The sequence below is a fragment of the Toxotes jaculatrix genome, chromosome 3 (genome assembly GCF_017976425.1).
Source record: "Toxotes jaculatrix isolate fToxJac2 chromosome 3, fToxJac2.pri, whole genome shotgun sequence".
NCBI lineage: Eukaryota > Metazoa > Chordata > Actinopteri > Toxotidae > Toxotes > Toxotes jaculatrix.
In genome coordinates this window covers 11,794,960-11,817,978 of record NC_054396.1, presented here as the reverse complement: position 1 = coordinate 11,817,978, position 23,019 = coordinate 11,794,960, and the positions used below count along the sequence as shown (strand labels likewise).

At 40.4% G+C, this 23,019-nt stretch overlaps 1 protein-coding gene across 2 annotated transcripts; it reads right to left on the bottom strand.

The window, feature by feature from the left end:
* Window positions 1-976: 976 nt before the first annotated feature.
* Window positions 977-22,144, bottom strand: mapk14b (mitogen-activated protein kinase 14b). Of its 2 annotated transcripts, none has more exons than XM_041034038.1 (12): window positions 21,728-22,144; window positions 14,394-14,523; window positions 10,751-10,809; window positions 9,496-9,607; window positions 8,910-8,939; window positions 8,653-8,700; window positions 8,445-8,559; window positions 7,419-7,490; window positions 5,281-5,360; window positions 4,102-4,180; window positions 3,261-3,434; window positions 977-3,129 (listed from the first exon to the last, which is right to left on the bottom strand). In XM_041034038.1, exons 1-12 carry the CDS (start codon window positions 21,844-21,846, stop codon window positions 3,062-3,064), a joined length of 1,086 nt encoding a protein of 361 aa, XP_040889972.1. In that variant the 5' UTR covers window positions 21,847-22,144; the 3' UTR covers window positions 977-3,061. The 2 variants fall into 2 exon arrangements, with proteins under 2 accessions (XP_040889972.1, XP_040889973.1); XM_041034039.1 differs by lacking the exon at window positions 5,281-5,360 and adding an exon at window positions 4,708-4,787.
* Window positions 22,145-23,019: the final 875 nt, after the last annotated feature.

The window sequence follows — 23,019 nt, the reverse complement described above, 5'->3', positions numbered from 1 at the left end:
GAGGAATAAATTAAAATATTTATTAAATGAATATAGCCTTTTTTCTCATTTGTGATTTTGTATCTGCAGCACACCAAGCCTGTGAGACATTCAAGACCAAAAACAGGATCTAGGAACTGTCATAACCAGACACCTGATGTTGGGGACTCTGCCGGGAAGTTCCCCAGTTTCCATCACTAAAGACTCTTGTAAACCCAAAACACTTGCCAACTCTGCCCCGTTGTCAGAATCTGTTGTCGTGCAGGTGAAATTAAAATGGAAGAGAGCCCTGTCCCACAAATAAACATACAGAGCATAATTTACTGGTCATACCAGATCAAGGAAGACTGCAGTTACAAAGTTCTGCATGTACTGAGTTGAGTAAGGGTGCATTTTGTTGATTGTGAATTAAACTTTTTCATTCAAGATGAGGACTGTGTTAATTAACCTTTCAACAGTCTCACTTTAAACTATAATTTCAATTTAGTATGCCATATTTTTCCTCCACCAGAGGAAAGCATCAAAGCAGCCATCTTCCTGTGAGTTGTGGCGTGTCAGAAATCTGTTCTTTGTGGTGCTGGAGTCAGAAATTACAAGTTTCACATAAAGGTGGTGAGAGACACAGAAAACATAAGTTGATTTCTTCATACTTTTTGTCATTTATCTATTTTCACTTATACTGACTGGTTAAGCATTCAACTAACTACGACCTTATAACTAGTAACATAGATTTACTAATATATTGTTAACATTGAGGACTGCAATTCTGCTTGTGTGTGTGCCTGGTGTTCTCATTTCCTCTGCACAGTGTGCAGAAACTAACTGGGTGGTTTTGCAGTATAAAATGGATTAATAAGCTCTTTAATTTGGTTTTGCTTCACCTTCTTTCCCCACTGTTTTGGTCATCCTCACCTTTTCCCTCTAATTGTGCTGCACTGCCACCCAGTGGCAACATTCTCACAGCTAAAAACTCACCACAAGAAACTGCACACTGTTACACATTTGAAAAATAGTAGTCTTTATTCTCTAATGGTGGTATTTACAGGTGGCGTGGCCTGCTGTCTTGGTGCATGTAATAAAGAACATAGTAAAAACATATGAACACATCTCAGGCAAAGAAAGCATAACCAAAAACTAAATTAACTGCAGACAATGGGAAATGGACAAGATAAATATCCTATTTAATCAATGCAGTTGTTTTAAAATGACCAAGTATGAGGCTTCGGCATTGCCCTTCAGCATCCAGTGAGTAAACGTACACTCTTTTTCACAAACATGTGCCCTACTAAATTACTCAAATGACAAATACGGTTCTAGCACTGCTCATAAAAACAATCAATATTACAGAATTACAGAGTAACATCAAATCTTGATTTAACACAGAAAGAATAAAATAATACATTAGAACAAAAAAGAACTACATGAAAACACAGTTACATGAAAGCAGTTGCAAATGAACTTGTGAAGACACTGATATTGTCTGATTGACATTAGCCAGAGCAACTGTGGATATAGCTTGTATGTCACATGTGAGTGTTTGATTTCTAACACAGGGGAAAAAAAGAAAGAAAAAAACAACAACATTTTGTTAGTAAATGTTTTCAAACTTCAAAACGAGGAGTTTAGTGGTTTGTTGGTCAATGTTAATGTTGACTCTCTTGTAATACTTATTACGATTTCTGGATATGTTTTCTGATTTTGGGTGGCAGTACCTCAGGGAACACAATAAGATAAATACATTTTCAGCAACTCTTTAAACAAATGGATTTAAACTGATATGGTTGTCTGCAACAAGTTAAGAACATTGTTGACTCTGATACACAAGCTGTAGCTGCAGTCATCATGGCTCGACTGACATATGAGATTGATGATGATACATTTGGTTTCCATTACAGTAAGCTCTCTATAAATAATAAAAAGAACCTTAAATTCTGACAAATAATATTCTCTTTTACATTGATATACAAACAACATAACAAAAGATCATAAATACAGGGCAAACAGATGCCCCCAACATTCAATACACATTAATAGTATTGTGTTTTATAAATGAAATATGTTTAAATTACATTGCCAGTTGATGATGAAATGGAAAACATCAAATTTCAATAAACTAGGAAGCCTCTGAGTCTGGCTCTATCATGCTGAAGTGGTCCTGTAGATGACTATTTGCTAAAACATTCTTCTGAGACAAGAAAAGTGAAGTGCTAAAGGAGTGGACATCAAACAAAACGTTAAATGGGTGACACATAAGCCATACTCTCCAAAACTTATGTTTTTGTTAAAAATGGGACACTGTCAACCTTCAAATCCAACAATAAGAAATATGAAGCCTTGAATTTTCATTTTAGAGGTGAATATTTGACTTTTTTTGTAGCCTATTCTGTACATATTTGTAATAAATTACACACTGTATCGTTTTATATGTCATTTGAAGCTAAACTCTAGTAATAAAATTCATACTGTCAAAGGGGTCAGCTGAGGTGCGTCTCAGCAAATAATGACTATTACACACATATGGTAACTGTTTCATCTGAAGTACTTCTGTACAAATACTGCTTGCTGTCATATTTACACCGTTCTATGAACTGATAGAAATAACATTTAATTTAATGTGTGGAGAAAAGATGAACTTCAGAAACATCATGGTATCAAACATTTCCTATAGTATTCATTACCGCTAGGAAGTACAACTTCATAAAATACATATCAGCAGTTCAATTTCTCCGATTTGCTTTAAGATACGGACATGTAATTTCTAATTTTGTGAATCAAAGAGGGAATACAATATAAACAATAAATGTCTGAGGCCAAAACTGACTACAAATATTAGGAGCGTTAAAGTCCGCCTCAGCACACTGGGATGCAAGGTAACAAAAACAACAAAGTGGGGGGTGGGATGAACAGGATGTAGAGTTTTATCCCTGATATCGCAACTTCCCACAGAGATGAATGACGGCAGGCACTTGAATGTCATGGTTGTGCGCGTGTGTGAGGATAGTGGTGGATAGTCACATGAGACTGATAGTCCTTTAAGAGAGTCTCTTGGAAAACAAAAGATGGAAGAAAAGGTGCATCCTCCTCAGGATTCCATCTCATCTCCATCAAATGATGGCGGCACAAAGCTAAGTACCTCCTCGTAGGTTAACTCTGGGAAAAATAAACAGGGATTTATACAAATATATTGATATTTACAAATATACTGAACACACAACCCTATTTTCTACCAAACAGATAAGGTTACAAATTGTAGCCTAGGCATATGCAATGTGCCAACTTACTCTTCCATTCCTCAATTTCCAGCTCGCGACTCTCAAAGCTCTGGTCATAAGGCTCTGCTTCAGGCTCATCGTCTGGATCGTGGTACTGGGCAAAGTACGGGTGGGCGAGAGCCTCCGACGCTGTGATCCGCTTGTCTGTGTCCAACACCAGCATTTTCTCCAGCAAGTCCACCGCTTAAACACAGCAGCAATGAGAGGAACAATGGTGAGCATGAGAGAACGTGCAAAACGAAAGACAGAAACAGAGAAAATAGGCAAAGAGCAAACAAAATAAGTTCTTTACTAAGAAAGTCAGTGGCAGAGAGAGTTAATAACAGGCATTTATTTGGGCAGTTGGCATTTGGAAGTTTATTTGCTACTGCTGTCCAAGACGCTTCTTTTTCATCCTGTCTCTTATTGTTGATCATGATTCAGCCAGTTTGCAGCCTGATGACACTAATGACACTTATAATTAGTTTTTTTGTTTGTGACCTCTTTGTGACTCCTGAGAACATAAACATATACACCAGAAGCTTTGAAGTTCTGAATCTGAATCAAATCGGTTTCCCCACATGGGTCCTGATGATGCAGGATGACAAGAAAGAGACCATCCTATTAGTGAGTTATTAGTTATTCGTGACTTCATGTTTACTCCTCTTGGTTTGTTTGTTAAAAAAAAAAAAGTGTAAGTGTTAAACTGTAATATCGAACCTATGTACAGAATTTCTCATACTGTATGATTTAACATGGACAGTAATTGGTGATTAACCCTCACAAAAAGAACTGTGTGTTTGTGACACCACTAGAGGGACTTGGTGAGCCATGAGTGCAAGTGCAGCCTGATGGTGAGGAGGGAACTTACCAAGAGGGTTGGCACCAATAAATACGTCAGCAAAGTTCCTCTTGGGCATCTGGGGAAGTGAATGAATGTAGTTCCTCGCCTGTGAGAAATGAACAAAACTATGAAAGATCTTAAAGAAAAATAGTAAATCAAAGGCCTTTATCATGCTACACGAAAATCTGAAATCTTTTACCAACATTGATTTACTAAATTTACCAGATGCAAAAATTGCTTCTACTGTACATCCTTCCATGCTTCCAGCTCTTTAATTAACACCCAATTCACATGCATTCACAAACATTGTGCTCTAATTTTCAGAATCGAGATGTGTTACCAATGCAACACACAGCTCATCAAAATACACTGGCTGCACTTGGCAAAGCACTCTGGGAAGCCTTGCTGTGACAAGCACGGTGAGTCAGAGAGGAAACAGGGAATAAGTTGAGTGAGAGCAGAGGCTAAAATGCGGAAAAGGACCAGCAGGAAATATTTAATATACATCGATTCTAACGGTATCTGTCTATGGACAGGAAAGTGAGTATCGGGTGATGGACGGCTGCTGCTTGGCCCTGATTTCAGCTTGGGACGAGCCGGGGCGCATGGGAAGGCAGAGGGCACGTGTCTCACCTCATGGCTGGGCATCCTGCTTATGAGGGAGGCTGGGGGTGTCCCCGTCAGGCGCATTATCTGCTGAAGCTGGTTTATATCTACGGCTTCTGAGTCAAGGGGCATCATAACATGGAGGTCAGCATGTCAAACAGCATGGGCAGTTAGGGTAGTTTGTGTATGGTGGGGTAGGAATGGGGAGGGCACACAAGGGGTGAGGATGAAGAGGATGGAAGAGGGAGGAAGACAGTTTCTCAGCTTTGATATACAGCAACCCTTGCCTGATTATAACCTTTAATAAGATTTATGGACACTGTAACCCAGTGCTGCACCAGAGGCGTCTTAATCTGTCATTTAAAGAGATTAGTAGACTGCAAGAAGTCATAGTACATGCTAGATACAAGTGGGAATCAAAGCATTGTGCTAAAGTGCAAATGAAGCCATTAAGAAAACACACACTTTGAGAGTGCAGCTTAGAGGTGGTAGCATCTATATAAAATAGTAGACTGTGGATCTCTTGCCAGGGCAACATCGAGGCAACACACAGATAGGCAGGAGGGGCAGTGCGACAAAACTGGGTGGCTTGACACTCACTGACTCCGAAGAGATTTTCATCAAGAGTTCGGGCCCTGGGGTTCCGACGAGCATCATTATAAGCTTCAACTGATCAATGTCTACCACGCTCACATGAAGGAAAACAGGAGGAATGGATGGTGTTGGATAAGGACAGAGGAGTGAGAGGTACAACAGTCAAAGCTGTCATCTGTGTTGGATTCAACTTTTTCATTCATACAACAAAAAAATTATAATAATAAAAAAATTAAACAAACAGTACATAAAATAAAAATCTTAGCCATAGTACTGACAACTCAAATGTGCACTTTGTCACACACTGTGATTACAATGGTGAATTCTGAAAAAAGAGTGAAAGAACAAATATCCCAAACTCCCACATTCAGAAGAACTGTATCGTGGCATGCAATGTTAGGTCATTTTGCATGTTTTCAAGGGAATAAAATGGCAAAATGGAAACAAAGGGTGCAACTAATGATTAATGGGTTTCATTACTAATTGCCGATTGTAATTTTCAGTACCGAGACTATTTAAATGTCAACAAAAGAAAATGGTGCTAAAAATATTTAAAAAATAAAAAAATATTTTAATTACAACTATATAAAACTGTGAAAAGCAGCAAGGCCTTACATTAGAGAAGCTAAAACCAATGACTGTTCAGTGTTTTGATTGGGGAAAAAAAAACTGAAACTATAGATGGATTATCAAAATAGTTTCCTATTAGTTTTATGCAACTCAACTTGCATTGAATTATCACTTAATCGGCGAAGTTTTACAAGTAAGATATACCAGAAGTGTAAGCAATCAGCATGCTAAACTGCCTTTTAATACAGTCAGTGAACTGCTCACTGACAGTTGATCTGTGTGTGTGATCTGGTCAAACTAGTGTGTCTGCTTCTCACCAAACCAAACCAGGTTCAACATATATGTAGCTGAGCTATTACTGAAATCTTAAAGTGTCAGTAATCATTAGCAAATTAATGTGTTTTTCACCCATGGTATCTTTAAATATATCTTTAAAAAATCCAAAAAGGCACAGCTCCTGCACACTGCACCTGTAATTATATTGTGTGGGATGCCAGAGCTCATCATCAGATTTCCTCATACGCACCTGTAGCCTCAAGTGCCAAGCTCATATTTCACTGAGACGGGTAAAATGAGACAGAAAGACTACTGCATTTTAGGTGGGTAGTTCCACCACCTCTCTCGGAAATTTAGGTTTGGTGAGAGGGCACACATTTAAAACACATGTGCACACACACACACATCCACCCACAGGGCATGCAGTGAAGGAGTGGATGGTTTGATTGATCATTTAGAGCAGGAATCACAAACACATTATGCAACAGTCAGCTCATGCTTTTCATCTTTAACAGGAACATGATCACGGCAGTGTAAGTGCCAGCTTCTGTATTTTGAAGGTGTGTGTGTACTTGTAGTTCTCTCTTTGTGAGGACCAGTTTGAGTTATAATCCTAACGGAGTGAGGACATTTTGGCTGACACACCTCTAAAGGGCTGTTTGACGGTTAAGACTTGGTTTTAGGGTTCAGGTTAAAATTAGGTTTAAGTTGGGGTTATGTCAGTGAGTGTCCTCACAAAGATAGCAGTACAAGTTTGTGTGTGTGTGTGTTCTAATTCCACTGTGTCTTCCTGTGTGTTTTTTGTATTAAAACATCTGAATGCTTTGCCGCTGTGCATGGGAAGCTTCGTGGGAGGGAAACAGGAAGGTGTACTGTATTGTGGAGAAACAGCGGAGACAACAGTGGGCAGCACTGAATCATAGTCCACGGGGGACTAACTTCTATTACATACACACACCAACGCACACACAGACCCACACCAACACACACGCTTCCTTCACTATTCTGGCATGCAGCTCACAAAATTCTGTACTCAGCAATGCTTTTGAGTCAGCTTGAAGTAAGTAAGGGTGTCTTTGAAACCCTGTGGTGTTCGCAACAAAGGCAACAGCCTGTGTGAGAGCCTGGCAGTGCAGAAGCTAATTATTCTAAAGCAACTTCTGCAAATCTAATCTCAAGTATATACCAAAGAGAGCAGGCTGCACCCATCTACTACCTCCTCAATACCCAATACCTACAGGCTGACTCCAAAAAGCCATTTTATTTTTGGATTGGCAGTGACATCGGTGGAAGGATACAGTCTGTACCAGGGAAGAGCGTCCGTCCAGTGAGTAGTTCAGCCATGATGCAGCCCACTGACCAGATATCCACTATTAAAATAAAAAAAAATATGAATGCAGCATGTTGAATATGTCAGAACAAGATGCAACTTGGCAGCTTTATCTTCAGTATCAGTTACATTACACTTATTAGATTTACCAAGTTCAGGACCAATAAAGCTGCACATGGGACACAAGTTTGGGATCACAGTTTGCAATGTTCAGTACAAGGCTCTTTAATACTTGTGGCAAATTACATGCATTTTTTGCAGAATCTGTTAAACATTCAGTGTTGCTGAGTTAATGTAAAAAATTTAATTCTTAATGTTTTTACATGCTGTTCATCGGCCACGAAACCACTTTATGGATAAAGCAGAACTCTGTTTTAAAAAATGCTACACTTGCCAACACATTCTACACTGGAAATATTGTATTCTTAAAATTATCAAGTGGAGTTAAAGCATGTACACTGTCAACAGCGTCTTACAGCTGCTAGCACAGCAAAAGGCAATATAACGACTTCATTTGACTATTTATGTCAACACTGTAGCACCACAAAAGACAAGTGCAGAGCAGAAAAAAATGGCATCCAGCAAGCCAAACGTCTGCTGTGGATGTTTTCGTTATTGCTGCACCTTAGGGCCATGTCGAATCAACCAGAAAATTGAAAAGCTGCCCCACTTCCTCTAAAATCACCCTCATCATTTCTTGTGTAATAAATATATAACAAGTGACGCCAGACAAGAAAAAGCTAAATATATCTGCTGAAATTGTTTCTTTTTATTTCAGCAGTGTGTACTGAAAACAAAAAAGCTCAATGTTATTTTTTTTCCATTATTGTTCAAAGGCTTTTGTCAAATCGAACGGCAAATTTAACCAACAGCCCTAAACACAGATGTAAGTGAGCTATTTCTACATAATTTAAATTATGGGAAATCACATTTGATGTAATGTTCCATTCAGCAGCAGCCCAAAATAATTACGACTGAATGTTTGTGTGTGTACCTGTCATGTTGTAGTGCATCCAGTTGAGCATGATCTCTGGGGCTCGGTACCACCGGGTGGCTACGTAGCCCGTCATTTCATCATCTGTGTGCCGCGCTAAACCAAAGTCCAGGATCTGATGGATGAAGAGATGTTTGTCACTCCATGATCATGAGCTAAATCATACATAGTGAACAGTACATAGTGAAGTAAGTTGACTATTTCTCACCTTGAGCTCACAGTCTTCATTCACAGCGAGATTGCTGGGCTTCAGGTCCTGAGGAGAAGAAAGGCAAGACAGAGCAGTTAGCATAAGGGGCATCCTGCTGACTTTATAATGCACAATGCTTTCCAACTGTCTATGTTTGCCAAACACCTTATAACTGATCCAAATTTTAGATGTTTGACCAATATCGAATGTGTATTCTTTGGGCAAAAGAAACATAAAATTTAACTTCAAGCACATGCAGCAGGGTCCTCACTTACTCTGTGGATGATATCTGCAGAATGGATGTACTGTGGGAGAGAAGAAGATGATAATGATGACTTATAACTTAAATTAACTTAAACACAACGCAAAGCGTGCAACCATGTGACTCAGTTACATGACTTAACCAAAACTGTAAAATGTGCTTCAGCGAATCAAGCCATCACAGTAACAAGAACCAAGTATCGTGTCCCATCAGAAATAATGATCTATATTAACTTTTGTCTCAGATACCTTGACAGTGGTCCTTCTCATTTTGGGGTTACTGTGTCACATGCCAAAAGCTGAGGTTACAAATAAACTTGCGTAGTAAATAAAATCTGTGTTAAGGTTAAGTAGGCCATCGGTTAGACTAACAGACAACAGTTTCTTTCTGAATCTCCAGTATGTTTCCACACCTACTCTATCAAATCTGAAAAAAAAAGCAGAGTACTTTATATTTTCAATACACTAACAAAGGAGAAGTTAGTGTCTTAACCTCAGTTTCAGAATCAGTCTAGAAGAACAACAGTAAGGATGTAAGGGAGCCATCTGAGGGGCCAGTGTCGAGCTGAAAAATAGTGTTACACTGAGAACTTCACTGACCTTTAAGCCTCTGAGAATCTGGTAGATGAGAAACTGGACATGGTCATCAGTCAGCTTCTGACACTTGACAATGTTGTTGAGGTCTGCCCCCATTAGGTGGGTCACCAAGTACCTGTAAATCATACAACCAATCAGATGTCTTCTCCAAAAGCCACGAAATTTTGCCTGTACTTTTGTGCAAGTGACAATAAAGATCTATCTATGTCTGTCTCCGCCCCCTGCAACTTCCTTTAAATCATGGTTGCTGCTTTCATTCTCCCTTTTACTGACTATTATTACTTGTTTCATTGAGTGTAACTGTGCCTATATTAAAAGTTGGTGGTTCACACATTATTCATGTACAAGAAAGCAAAAAAACGGGGAAGAAGCGAATATAAAAAAGGGTGGGAGCAAGCAGAACTGTTTCACTTATCTTTTTTTTGATAGTAGTGGATTGTTTATACAGCCAACAGAGCAGCTAAGGAAGGAAAGCTGCACTGGAAGTGTATATCTGAAGTGTGTACATGGTTTGTGTGTGTGTGTATATGAGGTCAGATAGAGCATATATATATATATATATATATATATATATATATATATATATATATATATATATATATATATATATATTTTTTTTTTTTTTTTTTTTTTTTTTTTTTTTTTAATTTATTTATATTTGTGCATGCTCTATCTGACTGCATTCCACAACAACAGATTTGTCTGTGAGCATTGTGCATGAATCTGCCTCTCTTGAAGTTCACTGTAGGGATTCATTTCAGAATGTTTCTGTCTGTATTACTAGTCACATGAAATAGAGATGTCAATCTTTACAGTGCTGGGTGTTTGTGTGTGTGTGTGTGTAACATGATGATGACGCCACACCATACAGAGAATTCAAGGAAACTGGTTGAGTATTCTGTATACACACATACACACGCAGACACACAGTAGCCCCAGAGACTGCCAGATGGCTGTTACCATGGAGACTAGCTGTGATGTGCACAGTGCACATGTTCACCCTACATTCACCTTGGTACAGCCAGCCACATGCTGGACTCACATGAAGTTATGAGCTGCAGGATCGTACTGTTTGTAACTCTAGTTTCAGTACTGTGTTAATCTTGCAATCATCTGCTGATGTGAAAGGTTTCATTGTGTTAGAACAAGGGAAACTGAGGCCATAGCAGCTGAGGCAGAGAAACAGACTTAAAGAACGAACACCAAGGAGTCAGAATCTACAAGACAGCGGTTGAAGGGCAGAGAAAAGGTGACTTACACATCATTGAACTCCTCTAAGCTTGTCCCTGGTGTGAAAACATCTAATAGACCGATCACCTAAAAAGAGAGGTAGAAAAAACATTAACAAAACTCTGCAGTTTTCATTTAGTGTTTGATAAACAACCATTTGATCGCTTGGAATATCAGCATGCCTTTAGTGTAAAAATGTCTTGTTTCCTTTTAGATATCACACTCACCACAGCTGTCGTTTGTTGATGGGGACAATAAACTGACAGTCAACAAGCATGTGACATTTCTGCCACTTCTATGGAATTAAAGGGCTTGATGTTATCCTGTTCTGCAGAATTTAAAGTTTATTTTAATTCCCAGCATGTTACACTACTCAAGTTTCAAGGACTCATAGTAGCTTTTATATTGAGTGACGTAAAGTAGGTTATCCTTGCACATTGTTTTAGTTACCAAGGGGCTGAATCATATAAATGGCGCTGATAAAACCCACAACAGATATGATTTCAGAGGAAGCAGCAGACATTGTCTGATAAAGTCTGTGCATCAAGCTGAGAGAACAGGCATCAGTAAGTGTGAACAAAAGAGAATATAAACTTGAGAGGCTTGTACAAAAGGAATGTATCATAGATTGAGTTACATCTAACTGGTTTCACGTGCTTGTTCCAACAAAAGAAGAGTAGTTTCTAACGTCACTGAAATTCTGCATGTGCTGTACGTGTTTTTATTCACAGACGTCACAAAAGCTTTGGAGATTATACGCATTGGCATGTCTTTCAACTGCTGTACATGGCATTTGCAAGATATGAGAGTTTGTGACTGCGTGACAGGAAAACCAAATATAATGTGTGAAAGCAACAAAATATGATGGGCTGCATTTAAATAACACACACAGAAAAAGACTGCTTTATGTAACATCCCGGCTTGAACAAAGTGGAGGAAAGAGAAAGAACAAAGAGAAAACACACCAGAGGAAAATCATGTGTTTGTGTGTGTTTATCTACGGCAACTGTATATGCAAACACTCATGCATGTACATATACATGCAAGCACACTGGCAGAGAGCAGAGCATGCCAACCCTGCCCCCACCCCCTGGAGAGAGAAAGAGAGAGAGACTGAGATGGAAAGGTATGGTAAAAACACAGGAGAAGCCCGCCTACACAGGGCACAAACCCACAGCCGATTGGTTGACTGGAGCCACAACAAACAGCTGATTGGTCCACTCAAGCTTTCCAAAAATCCAAACCCGGGGAGTCTCCTGGCAACAGCGTGAGCAAAACACAGAATCCCTCTCTATGTAAAGCATAGGTAGGTATTAAAACACTTTGATGATTTCGGAACAAAAAAAGCACAGCTTTACGCAATTTTTTTCTGTTCTGATGAAAGAGAACCTGACAACAACATGCTCATTAATGATCACAAATGATAAAATAACCTTTTAAATAAGCTGCCTGGACCACTACATCACAAACAAAGCAGATTATATTCCAATTTTGCAACACAAGTGAGTTTTTCCAGACGCTGACATCTTGCACTGAACACAACAATACAGGCACTGATACCGTATAATCCTGAATAATCCTTGTCCCATGTAAAACCCATTTGTCAAACGAATGCACTGAGGTATTTGACCAGTATCACCAGTGCACCATACAACACAAATTTCCAAACTACTGTTAAACAAGAGTGTGTAAGCTGTTCTAGTAGTGAAATAAGGGCGTGCACAGAAAACAGGATCTAGGAACAGTAATGTTTGTGTGAGTGTTAAGCTGAGCATGCAGGGACTGAATCACAGCTAGTTTAAATTATGTTTTGGCAAGAGACATTAAGCCTCATATGGAACAATTTCCAAACATAAGGAGGCCTGGATTTCTTTCAGTACGGTTTGGCAAGCTGTAATGTTCTTTATGTAAATGCCTTCCTCTTGGCCATTCATCTAAACGCAAGCAAGCCAAAACTGTAATGTTTTTGTGACATGTTGTAAATGACATCAGGGCATGCAGAGTATTTTTAAAGTTACTTCTGCATGCTATTATTATCAATAATCAGATCTTTTGGTAATAACTTCATCTCAAGTCATTTATTAGGCTGACGTCAGCACATGTTGTGATGGCCTCTAGAGTCGGTGAATAGTGGATGCATGAATTCCAGGGTGGGTATGTGTAATAGGTTCTTCAAGGCAATTAAGTGATGTAAAATAATGTTCATACAAAATTAAATTAACTGTCTAGATATGAGCTTTCACTTCACTGTGAGATCTGCTTTACTGCTGCTGGTGGGTTTTCCCCTTTGAGAGTTTCCATAATTCTTCAAGCTGCAGTTTCTTTTTTCCTCTGTCAGTGCGTCATCTAAAACTGCTTCACTTCACTGTGCCTGCAGGTTCATGATACTAGAGAAAGCCTGTCACTCAACAGTCAGCTCTCATAACAAGACACTTCTGCCTTTCACAACAGCCAGCAGCGAACTACTGAGCAAACTTTACAATACAAATCTCCCCCTCTTTTCTTCCCCTCCTAAAAAGACCTCAGCACCCAACAGAAACTTCTAATCTTACTCACACACTAATACACACCATTCACCAGCTGACTTGCTCCCACGCAGAATACAGAGACCCATCCCCTGCACCTCAGATTGGGGAATCATAACCACTGTCATTACATAACACTTGAGGATCCTCTGTTAAAATGCTGGCTGGATGCAGCAATTGCACATATGAACTGGGAACTGTGGTTGTGTTTAGTATGTAGGCAAGTGTCTACACGGTACCTGCACATGCACACACCGCACCGAAAGCAGCGACTGAAGGAGGGTACCTGCAGTCAATGCCCACAAAAAATTAAAATTAAAATATAGCATGACTCAAAATTTCTGCAGCAACAAAAAATAAATAAATAAAAATGAGCTGAAACCACAGAAGGAGATGGGACTGCAGTTCCTAACCTGTTTGGTGACTCATTACTCACCGAGTAGTGCCGAGTATCATGCTTTGATCACTTAAGGGGAAAACCGCTGACAGGACATCACACCAACCACAGCCCCCTCCCTTTTTGCTTGAGGCCAGTGTCATTATGTGTGTGTTTACGCTGTCACACATGACTAACACAAGAAATGTACAATGCTTCTAAATGGGTTGTTTCTATTTCACAACTCCAACTATACTGCTCTGCTCCTGTTGTTGTGGAGTGGGCAAGACCGTTTTTTCAGTCAAAGGGAAAGTGAGGCGCTGGGTCGCACACCTGTCGCTGCTCTTTAGTTTACCTGTCTGCTCTAGTCCTTGGTGAAACATATATACATTACATGAGGGTGTCTTCAGATGGGACTTTGTTAACCTTCTTCACAAAAGTCACAAGAGTCTGTGTGAATGGAAAATGGGACTTTTATCATAGCTTCAAGTCGAGTTTTACTCTTAGAATTTGGACATTTGCTTGCAGACATTTTACATCAAACTGACAGAGGTCTGCAATTATACGGTACTGGTTTCAGTTTCTAGTTCTCTGTCAATGGTTATGTCACATTGGGGTGTCCATACACAAAGCCACATTCCTGAGAGCAGAGCTAAACAAACTTCAACAATCATTACATGCTGCAAGTCAACAGGGATACACCCAACGCAGTTGGGAGTAGTGACTGCTAGGTAGTGTAGGTTGGGGTAGGTTGATCGCAGGTGACTTACATTCTCATGCTTCATGTGTTTGAGCAGCCGCAGCTCTCTGTAGGTTCTCTTTGCGTGGATGATGGACTGGAAGGGTCTGGACAACTTCTTCACTGCTACCTTCAGGCCTGTCTTCACATCATACGCTGAACTGAAAGAAAAAAAAAAAAAAAAAAAGCATGTGAAACAGCTTAACTGTAAAAAGTAAACTCATTACATTAGTGTAGTAACAACTCTCATATCAGAACATGACACATTTGCCTTGATTTAAATGATAGTGAGGTTATTTCACTAGACTGTGTAGGTGGCCATAATGTAGTAAACAAAGCAAATAACTGCATAACACTGAGTTCTGGGTTTCATTTCTTATTATACTCTGCAGCTTAAGGCTATGTACAGCACAAGAGTGTGAAAATCCACCTGTAGTTTACTGGAAAAAAATGAATTAACAGAACAAAATGGTCAGTGAACATTTGCTTACACAAAGCAGAGTTCATATATATAATTATATAATAATGTTGTTTACGTGTTCCTGGCTGTAACACAACCTCAACCTTAACCGTCTGGCTTAGTACACGACGTAGAAGCAATCCATCAAAACATTAGTGTTAGTGTTTTTATGAACAATGAAGACATAACAACTGAGGTATTACAACATACTGAAACAGGAACAAACACATGAAAAAAATGCATGTGCACCATATTCAAGTTAACCTCAATCAAAACCAGCCCCTGCCCCGTGATTTGAGAGAGTTGTCCACATGAATGTGCATGGCTGTGTTTGCTTTGATTCTCATTCATCCCTTCATTCTTTATTTTACTCATTTCTTCATAACAGTGGAGCAGAATACCTGTAACTATAGAGCCAGTGTAAAAGAAGAAAAAAATAGGTGTGGCAAAAAGAACATAGCCAAAGAAAGAGTAACATAAAAGCTGAGCTCCTGTTGTATTGCTGTAAAATAAGCCTCAAGGGAACAGGGTTACTAAAAACTGCAGAACATGGTCTAAGGATAGAAAACAAACATGCTTTTTCCAGGACACACACAGTCACACAAAAAAAAAAAATCAAGACACCAACAGACACAAAGACACTGAGAGGGCGGCAGAGAAAGATAGAGAGGCAGATGGGCCTTGCCTCCCCAAGAAGTGTGACATTGCTGCATTTCCTGTGCTGCGAGGGAACACAACCCATTTACAATAAACCACATTCCTTCCAGGTCAATCACTTAAGCCGCATCGCAAATGGATGATTGCAAAATCACTCTTAAAAAAGAAAAAACAACTATATGTGATCTGTGCTCAGTTTTGTGCAGAAGAGTATTATTTCCTCTCACTGTGGTCTAACCTTGTGGGTGGGTGGGTGAAGAGTGAGGGGTGGTGTAAACTTTGAAATGAGGGGTTTTGTTTCTTTTTCATCAAACTTCTTTTACAAACTGAGTCATTCACAAAACAAATCCAAAGCAGGAACAGCAGGGAGCAGTTCTTTATGCAAAGAAGCAAGCCACGAAAAGCTACCTGAACTACTGACCCAGTCTGAGTTTAGTCCAAGGCTATGTCAACACTACTTGTTACGGGAGGAGATGAGAACCATTTCCTCTGGACATATTTCACAAACTGATTGAGAGATACGAACTGTTGACCTTTTCAACGTACGACTTGGAGTTCCAGTGTTTTAGTGCACAATTCCACCAACAGCAGCTTTAAAAATAATGCTGTGTTTGCGATAAAGTCATGGTCCTGAGTGCCACACATCCAATAATAAGAACACTGAGATAAGCAGAGAGTTTTTTTTCCAGTAAGTAAGAGATAATCTCCCACACCCAGTGTACTGCCAGTGTTCCTGGCTTGCAGAACAACTTTTATACACTTGTGAGGGAAAACCCAGACTCAGTACACACAGACTATAACCAAAACTAAATGACAAAACAAAGACACATGCACACTGTCTTTAAAGCTGCTGGTAATCTACAGGACAAACAAGACGGCTCTAAGCATACACCACCTAATTAGTCTGTAATAAATGGAAGTGCAATAACAAACGGCCATAAAAAATGTGGGCTGTAAAAGGAGCAGCATTTTGAGGCTGGCATGATGGGGAAGTAGTGATCATCAGCAGTATGTTGCCAAACAGACAGTGCGAGCACAGGCAAATGTGTACTGTAAATGACTTGTTGAGATGCATGTAGTGTAGTAGTAGCAGCAGCAGTAGTAATGTAGTGTCATCTCCTTCCTCTGGCCATCAATTCACTTTAATTCAGAAACAAGGTTCACGAGATGTTAAAGAGCGGATTGGAAAAAAGGCTATTGCATAAAATTGTCATCAACTAGCCAATCTTTGATAAATAATCAGAGTCACCAAAGCTGTGATGAACTTCTTGTGCAGCTTTTAGTTGAGATTAACAGGTGCATAAATGTCATATCTGCACATACGACATGCATAAAATTCATCATCAGACTCTGACATGTGGGTACATTTACACTGATGAACATATATAAAACACACACACACACACACACTGCAACTCCTGTGGATTCATTCTGAGTAAATGTAAGTTACAGAAGCGTTAACATGAGCCTCTAACTTATCTGCAAACTGATGAGTAACTTTCGAAACAACTCAGTGACCACCATTTTTTTAAAAATCCATTTAGTCATCGTTGTTCTCGTCACTATTAAATTTGATGTCAAAGTCAGCACGATACTACGAGCATACACCCAACAGATGTTGCAGAGCAGCACTACAGGGAGAGAATACAAGCCAATATCTGCATGCGTGTTAAAATGATTAATGGTGAGACGAGGCAGTGATCAGTTCCACATTCCCTGTCATTGTCTCGCTTTCCTGTAGCTGGTCACACTTCATGATGATGCACTCTGTGAGATCTAAATCTTCAACAGTAAACATTTTGCTTTGCACACAATGTCCTCAAGCACAGTGATGCTTCTGGCATGATCTCATTTCATCTGTGCCACTCACTCATTAATGTTAGATGGTAAATGGGTCTTTTCAGCATACATATTGCAGGCATATTGATTTAATAATCGAGCTCTGATGAAACAACCATGCTTACTATGATTATGACCCCAGTGCAAGTAAGATAACCTGGTTGAAGTGTTTACATGGTAGAAGCAATAATCTCAGTATTTTCATACTCTATCTGTAATCATAATTATTACAGGGAATATAAACACACTGATTTTCCCATCTGCTCTGCTGTCAGAGCGACTGTTTAAAGTAAACCTCTCAGCCATCCCGCCTCCATCTCCATGATAAACTGGTTCCCAGGACCATGTGGTCTTGGCAGTAATGCTCAGCAGTTTGACAATCAGGTCTGGTAAGTCTTTTAATGCAGTGTCCACTTGATCTTTGAAATTAAGTGACAAAAAGTTACGTACGCTCTGACTTTTCTAACTTAACAAAACCATAAACTTTTGTATGACCATCAGGTTCTTGGTCACCCCCCTTACCAATACAGTTCTCCCCTGATTGTTCAGCTTGGCCACGTCCAAATACCTTACCTTAAATCGGCCAATAAAATCAGCCGAGTTCTATGTTTCATGTCAAAAAGCAGGATCCCAAGAGAAAAGTCATGTTTTGGTCACCAAAACCAAAAGTTCTCTCTTTTTAAGTACCACAGTGACCACTATGTCTGCGTGCCAAGACATTTTGGTATAACTTTATACCAAAATGAATGGTTTTACTCTTCTGACATCACAGATGCATCAGAGTCATGTACTTCACATGACTGAATACTGGAGCTTAAGTCATGTAAAATTGATGGTTTCAAGCTTAAGCCACCTGTTTGTTTGGAGAGCTGACAAGTCAGTGCACATTTCTCTGAGGTTAAAACCAACTGCGTCAGTCAGAGCCTGCCACAATATTGCACCTTCTCACCAGATCAGAGACATTGTGCAATTGTTCCTTAATCAGCAAAATATGTAAACCTGCATATGGTTTCTAAAGACAACATATAAAAAGGCTACAGGACATGTAGGCACAAGGCTAAGAACAAAGCTTCAAAGCTGAGACTAACTGGTGAGGAAATGCTCACGATGCTGGGTGCTGAAACCACTGAAGGAGACCTCAGACCTAGCTCTAAAAAAAGGAAAGTTTGCAAAATAAAAACTTGAGGAACACCAAAAAAAACTCATATTCAAGTAAGAGAAAGTTAAGTAAACAAAGCAGATAAGCACAGCACCTGTTTTTACCACAGTGCCTTAAGCTGGGGCTGTGCACAGAGAACTTTATGTGTTCTAAATTTGCAAAAAAACTGCTGCCTAAAAAAATCAATAGCAGTTTTAAACGTCATTGTATCTAGAGAATGAGGGAACACACGAAACACAAGAAATTACATGAGTGTAGGAGAGAAAGCAGGAACATATCATGTCCCTACATGAGTTCTGTGTTCAAATCAATAACTGCTTTTGATGATTTCTATGTTGTCTATAAAGAAAGGTATGTTGTTGTAGTGCAATGCAACCATGACGTTCACGCAAAATTTGTTTTATAACTATAATCTTATCTAAAACCTGCTTTAAAATGTATATTAAAAAGCTTCACAATGTTTGGCAACAAATGTTTTAACTGGTCTGTGTCTATCTCATCAAAGGCTGGTGATTCCTTGTTAAGATTTCATCAAAGCCTAAAATATTTAGATAGAGCTTTTTTTAGCCATATGGCTATGGTTCTATCATTTTCCTGCATCAAGTTTAAACTGAACTATTGATTTAATACACATACATGTCATGTGGGCCTACATGGGTTTCACGCTTGCTTTTGCTCACTTGAGAAATCTCAACTAAACTAAAGCCCATCTTGGTGTGGGATCACACCAGCAGAGACACTAAATCACTGTGTGTGGTGCAATGGAACATGTGAGAAATGAGTTTGGCAAAACAACTGAACTGCGCAAGATTTATTCAATATGTCTAACTGTGCAACACCATCGCGGGGTGGTCTGGAGTTTAACCTCGTGTCTTAAAAATGAGTGGACAGGAAAGATTCAAACGGGCATACAATGATCTGTGATTTAAAATCAATGTGGGATAGGGGCATGGGGGAGGGCAGTGGCCACTCACCTACTTCCAATCCTCAAGTTTGCCTTCATTTTGATCTCAGCTACACACCCGTAAAGTTTTCTGACTGGATCTTGCACGGCTGCAGTGTCAAAATCTGTCCACAGACAGAAAGACATATAAACACCTTCCAAAGTACTCAAAACCACCTCTGGGGGAGTTCCCTGCTACAGTAGGCGTCTCTAGGACCACATTTTGCCTTGATGACACACACACATTTGTTGATTGAGGTCACTTTCAGGGACATTATTTAGACTTGAACTAATTTCTTGGAGACTTACTGTAACCTTAACCACTACTAGCCTGACCCCAACCCTTAACCACTGGCCCACAAATCAGCTTTGCACTAATTGGGGGCACAGCTTGTGCTTCCAGTTGAACAAGCTGTCCTCCAGTTAACTGGTCTTTAGTCTGAAATTTGTCCCCAAAAAGTGGCCTATGACAGACACTCACAAACACATGCACCCACAGACTCACAAGATGAAAACAATACTACCCATGCTGTTGCCGCTGGTTACTCAGCACACAGTCCATACTGTAATCCCCACCAGCAGCATCCACTGTAAACTCTTTCTTTCCACACACTAATGCTGGATCTCCTCCAAGTCTGACATTTAAAAAACAGAACAAAGGTCAAAAATAAGAGAGTTGTAGCATATTTTTCGTCCTCTATCTGAGGAAAATCTTTAAAAAATTCACATAGTACATGCTTTCCATATTTAAACACTGGGAAGAATTTAAGCTGAGAATCTGAGGAGCATCGTGGCAGCAGCAACAACAAAGACTCAGCCAGCTGAGCAGCCGAGAGCGTGCGCCCAGCTGACCAACAGCCGTGATATGCTGGAGTAGGTGCTGCATGGTTATTTATACTTTACAGATAGCTTCTGAAGGGTTTTAATGACACCCTTCTGTTTGGTTCCCACCAGAATATATCGTAAGCTACAGCATCCACAACGCTTTGTGACCATGTTTCCAGGAGATAAGCTGGTTGGGGATATAGTCAAATACAAAGGAAAACACAGAGGAATTTCCTCAAAGGAAACTTCAGAGCAGAGAAAGAACAACGCAGCCAGCCTTTGTTCTGCAACCTCTGGAGCATCAAGGCCAGGCATAGAGTTAATAATGAGAGACAACTTATTTAAGAGAAGATAAACACACCGTTTTGATTCTGAAGCACACTTCTGGGCCTCGCACACATTATTAGAACAGGACACAGGATACATTTCCTATTATGAAGAGACTGTATTTATCTGCTTTTCCAGTGATTGTCGTAAGTACCAAACGAAGCCATGCTTTACCCTTTATTCACCACTAGTAAGTGCAAAATAAGCCACACATGCACAGCAGCTGAAGGTGTGGAAGTAGGGGCCAAAATTAACAGTGAAGTTATAATTACGGTACGATGCCATCCGTGACTTTGTGATGACTAAAAGGAGCCTCAGCTGAGGCCACTTCCTAACCTCGGGACAGTGAGTCATGGGTGTACCACAACGGGAGAAAGGGTGACATCATTCTAGAGTCATCATCGTCGTCGGTGGACAGGCTCCTATAGAAAGCTCTCACTATGCACGAGGGGGGCCTACTTTCTGAAAACCACGTGACCTTCTGGTACTCTGCAAGGCTGCACCCAAATGGAAAATGCATAATGCATGCAATGTGCGGATGTGTAAAGTGCCAGGTTGTACGTGCAGGACTACAATACTATTCCAGTGGAAGGCGATTGTTTCACCTGGTGTTAGTGAGCCCTCTGTGTGTCACGAGCACTGATCATATCTCGTGAGGAGGCACCACTTTGGCTGATGATGCAGGCATGGACATGCCACTCATCAGTCTTCCTCAAAAGAGAAACTGATAAATAAAATCTGTTGTTCTGCACATTTAACTCTGGGGATGGAGTTAAACTTGCTTCGGGAGGTGTCAGCGTGTTTCCTGGAAACTGGCGGTGCATACAAGTGTTTACAGGACAAGAGTAAGACAGCAAAGCCGAAAAAAAAATGTGCACAAAAACAAAAATAATCCCTACCCGCCCGCCGAAGAAATGCGAGCCACCCCGAAGCGTGCACAGTGTGCCCTCGATTCGTGACAGCCAAAGTATGAAAACGTAAACAAATAAGGCACAAGTAATATTTTCCCCTTAATCACCGGCACCCCTTACGGTCGGATAAGCAGCCCGTGGGGAGGCAGCTCCTGACGGGCCTCTGTGGGTGGTGGGAACCCGTTTCACTGTTGTGCAATCGGGCTGCTTGTGCTCTCGGTAGTACTCTGCAACAACTGCTTACCATACGGATCCGTAAGCGCCGGAGCCGACGGGAGATAAGTTCTGGTACCGCTCCGGGACCTCCCACAGGGTTTTGTTGAGCTCCTGTCGGTAGAATGTGGGTCTCTCCTTCTGCGACATTCCTGCGGATTTACCAGCCCCGCAGTGACAAAACAAGCCAGCGGAAACTTCTGCCCTCTCTCCTCCCCGTGTGGCACGACGAGGTGCGCTTACTGCTGCTCCCCACTGCAACTCTAAACGGAGACGGTCCCGAATTACACAAAACTTCGGCCGCCTAGTCGTGCAAATTCGGTGCAGTTGTGCAAAACAAAAAATTCCCGACCTATCCGTGCACGTCGGGGCGTTTGGAGGCAACTTCCTCCACAAAACGCGCTCGGGTCAGGAAGCTCTGTCTGGACTAGCTTTCGCTGGATTTTTCGCCCTGTTCTGTTCTCGCTGTGCCTGGCGCGAGGAAACGTGAACGCGCACGTCCCTGCGCGCTCTGGGCACTCTCGCGAGAGTTGAGTCACTGTTGTTGGGACACTTGGGGATGCCCCGTCCCTAATGCGGACGGGAGTGGGAATCACCTTTTACCTGCACGTGTACCCCAGGTACAACTATGTAATCACGATTTTTTTTTTCATAATGACCAACAGATGAGACTTTTTAATGTCAAAGTCTAAAAATTTTCTTTAAAACGTACAGTAATAATTATAACCGATTGCTCAAGAGCAGTGCTCGCCCATTTGTTATGGCACACACCTAAACGTCGCTAGTGCCAATTCTTGTTCATATCAGATGCATTATTAGTTGCATGGAAATCACCTGTGAGTAATCAAGGTGTGACAAGTTACTGTAAGCTCATTACACTGGAAGGTCCAATAGCTAATTACTCAATTTGTAAAATAACAAAATGAGAAAAATAAAACATTTCAAATAGCCATTTTTTTTTCATGGAAGAAGTTTTGACATATCACAGTAGGAAAAGCTATGGTGTAATTAATAACAATGATGGCTCAGTTCCACTTAGCTGCTTCAGTTTCAGGATCCTGGTGTTGTGCATGCTGTCATACTGCCATGGTCGATTGGTGCATTTAAATAGAATGGAGAAACTGTTAAAAACACCTGCGCTTTTCCTACTATGACAAGTCAAAATGTCTGCATTAAAAAAAGGCCTGCCCTAAACACTGACACTGACACTGAAAGAAACCAGTCTGGAAGTGGATACAAGACAATCTTAAATTGCTCCCTGCAGACAAATAAAGTTTTCTGAATCTGAATTTTGTACTGACAATAAAGGCAATAAAGTTCTGA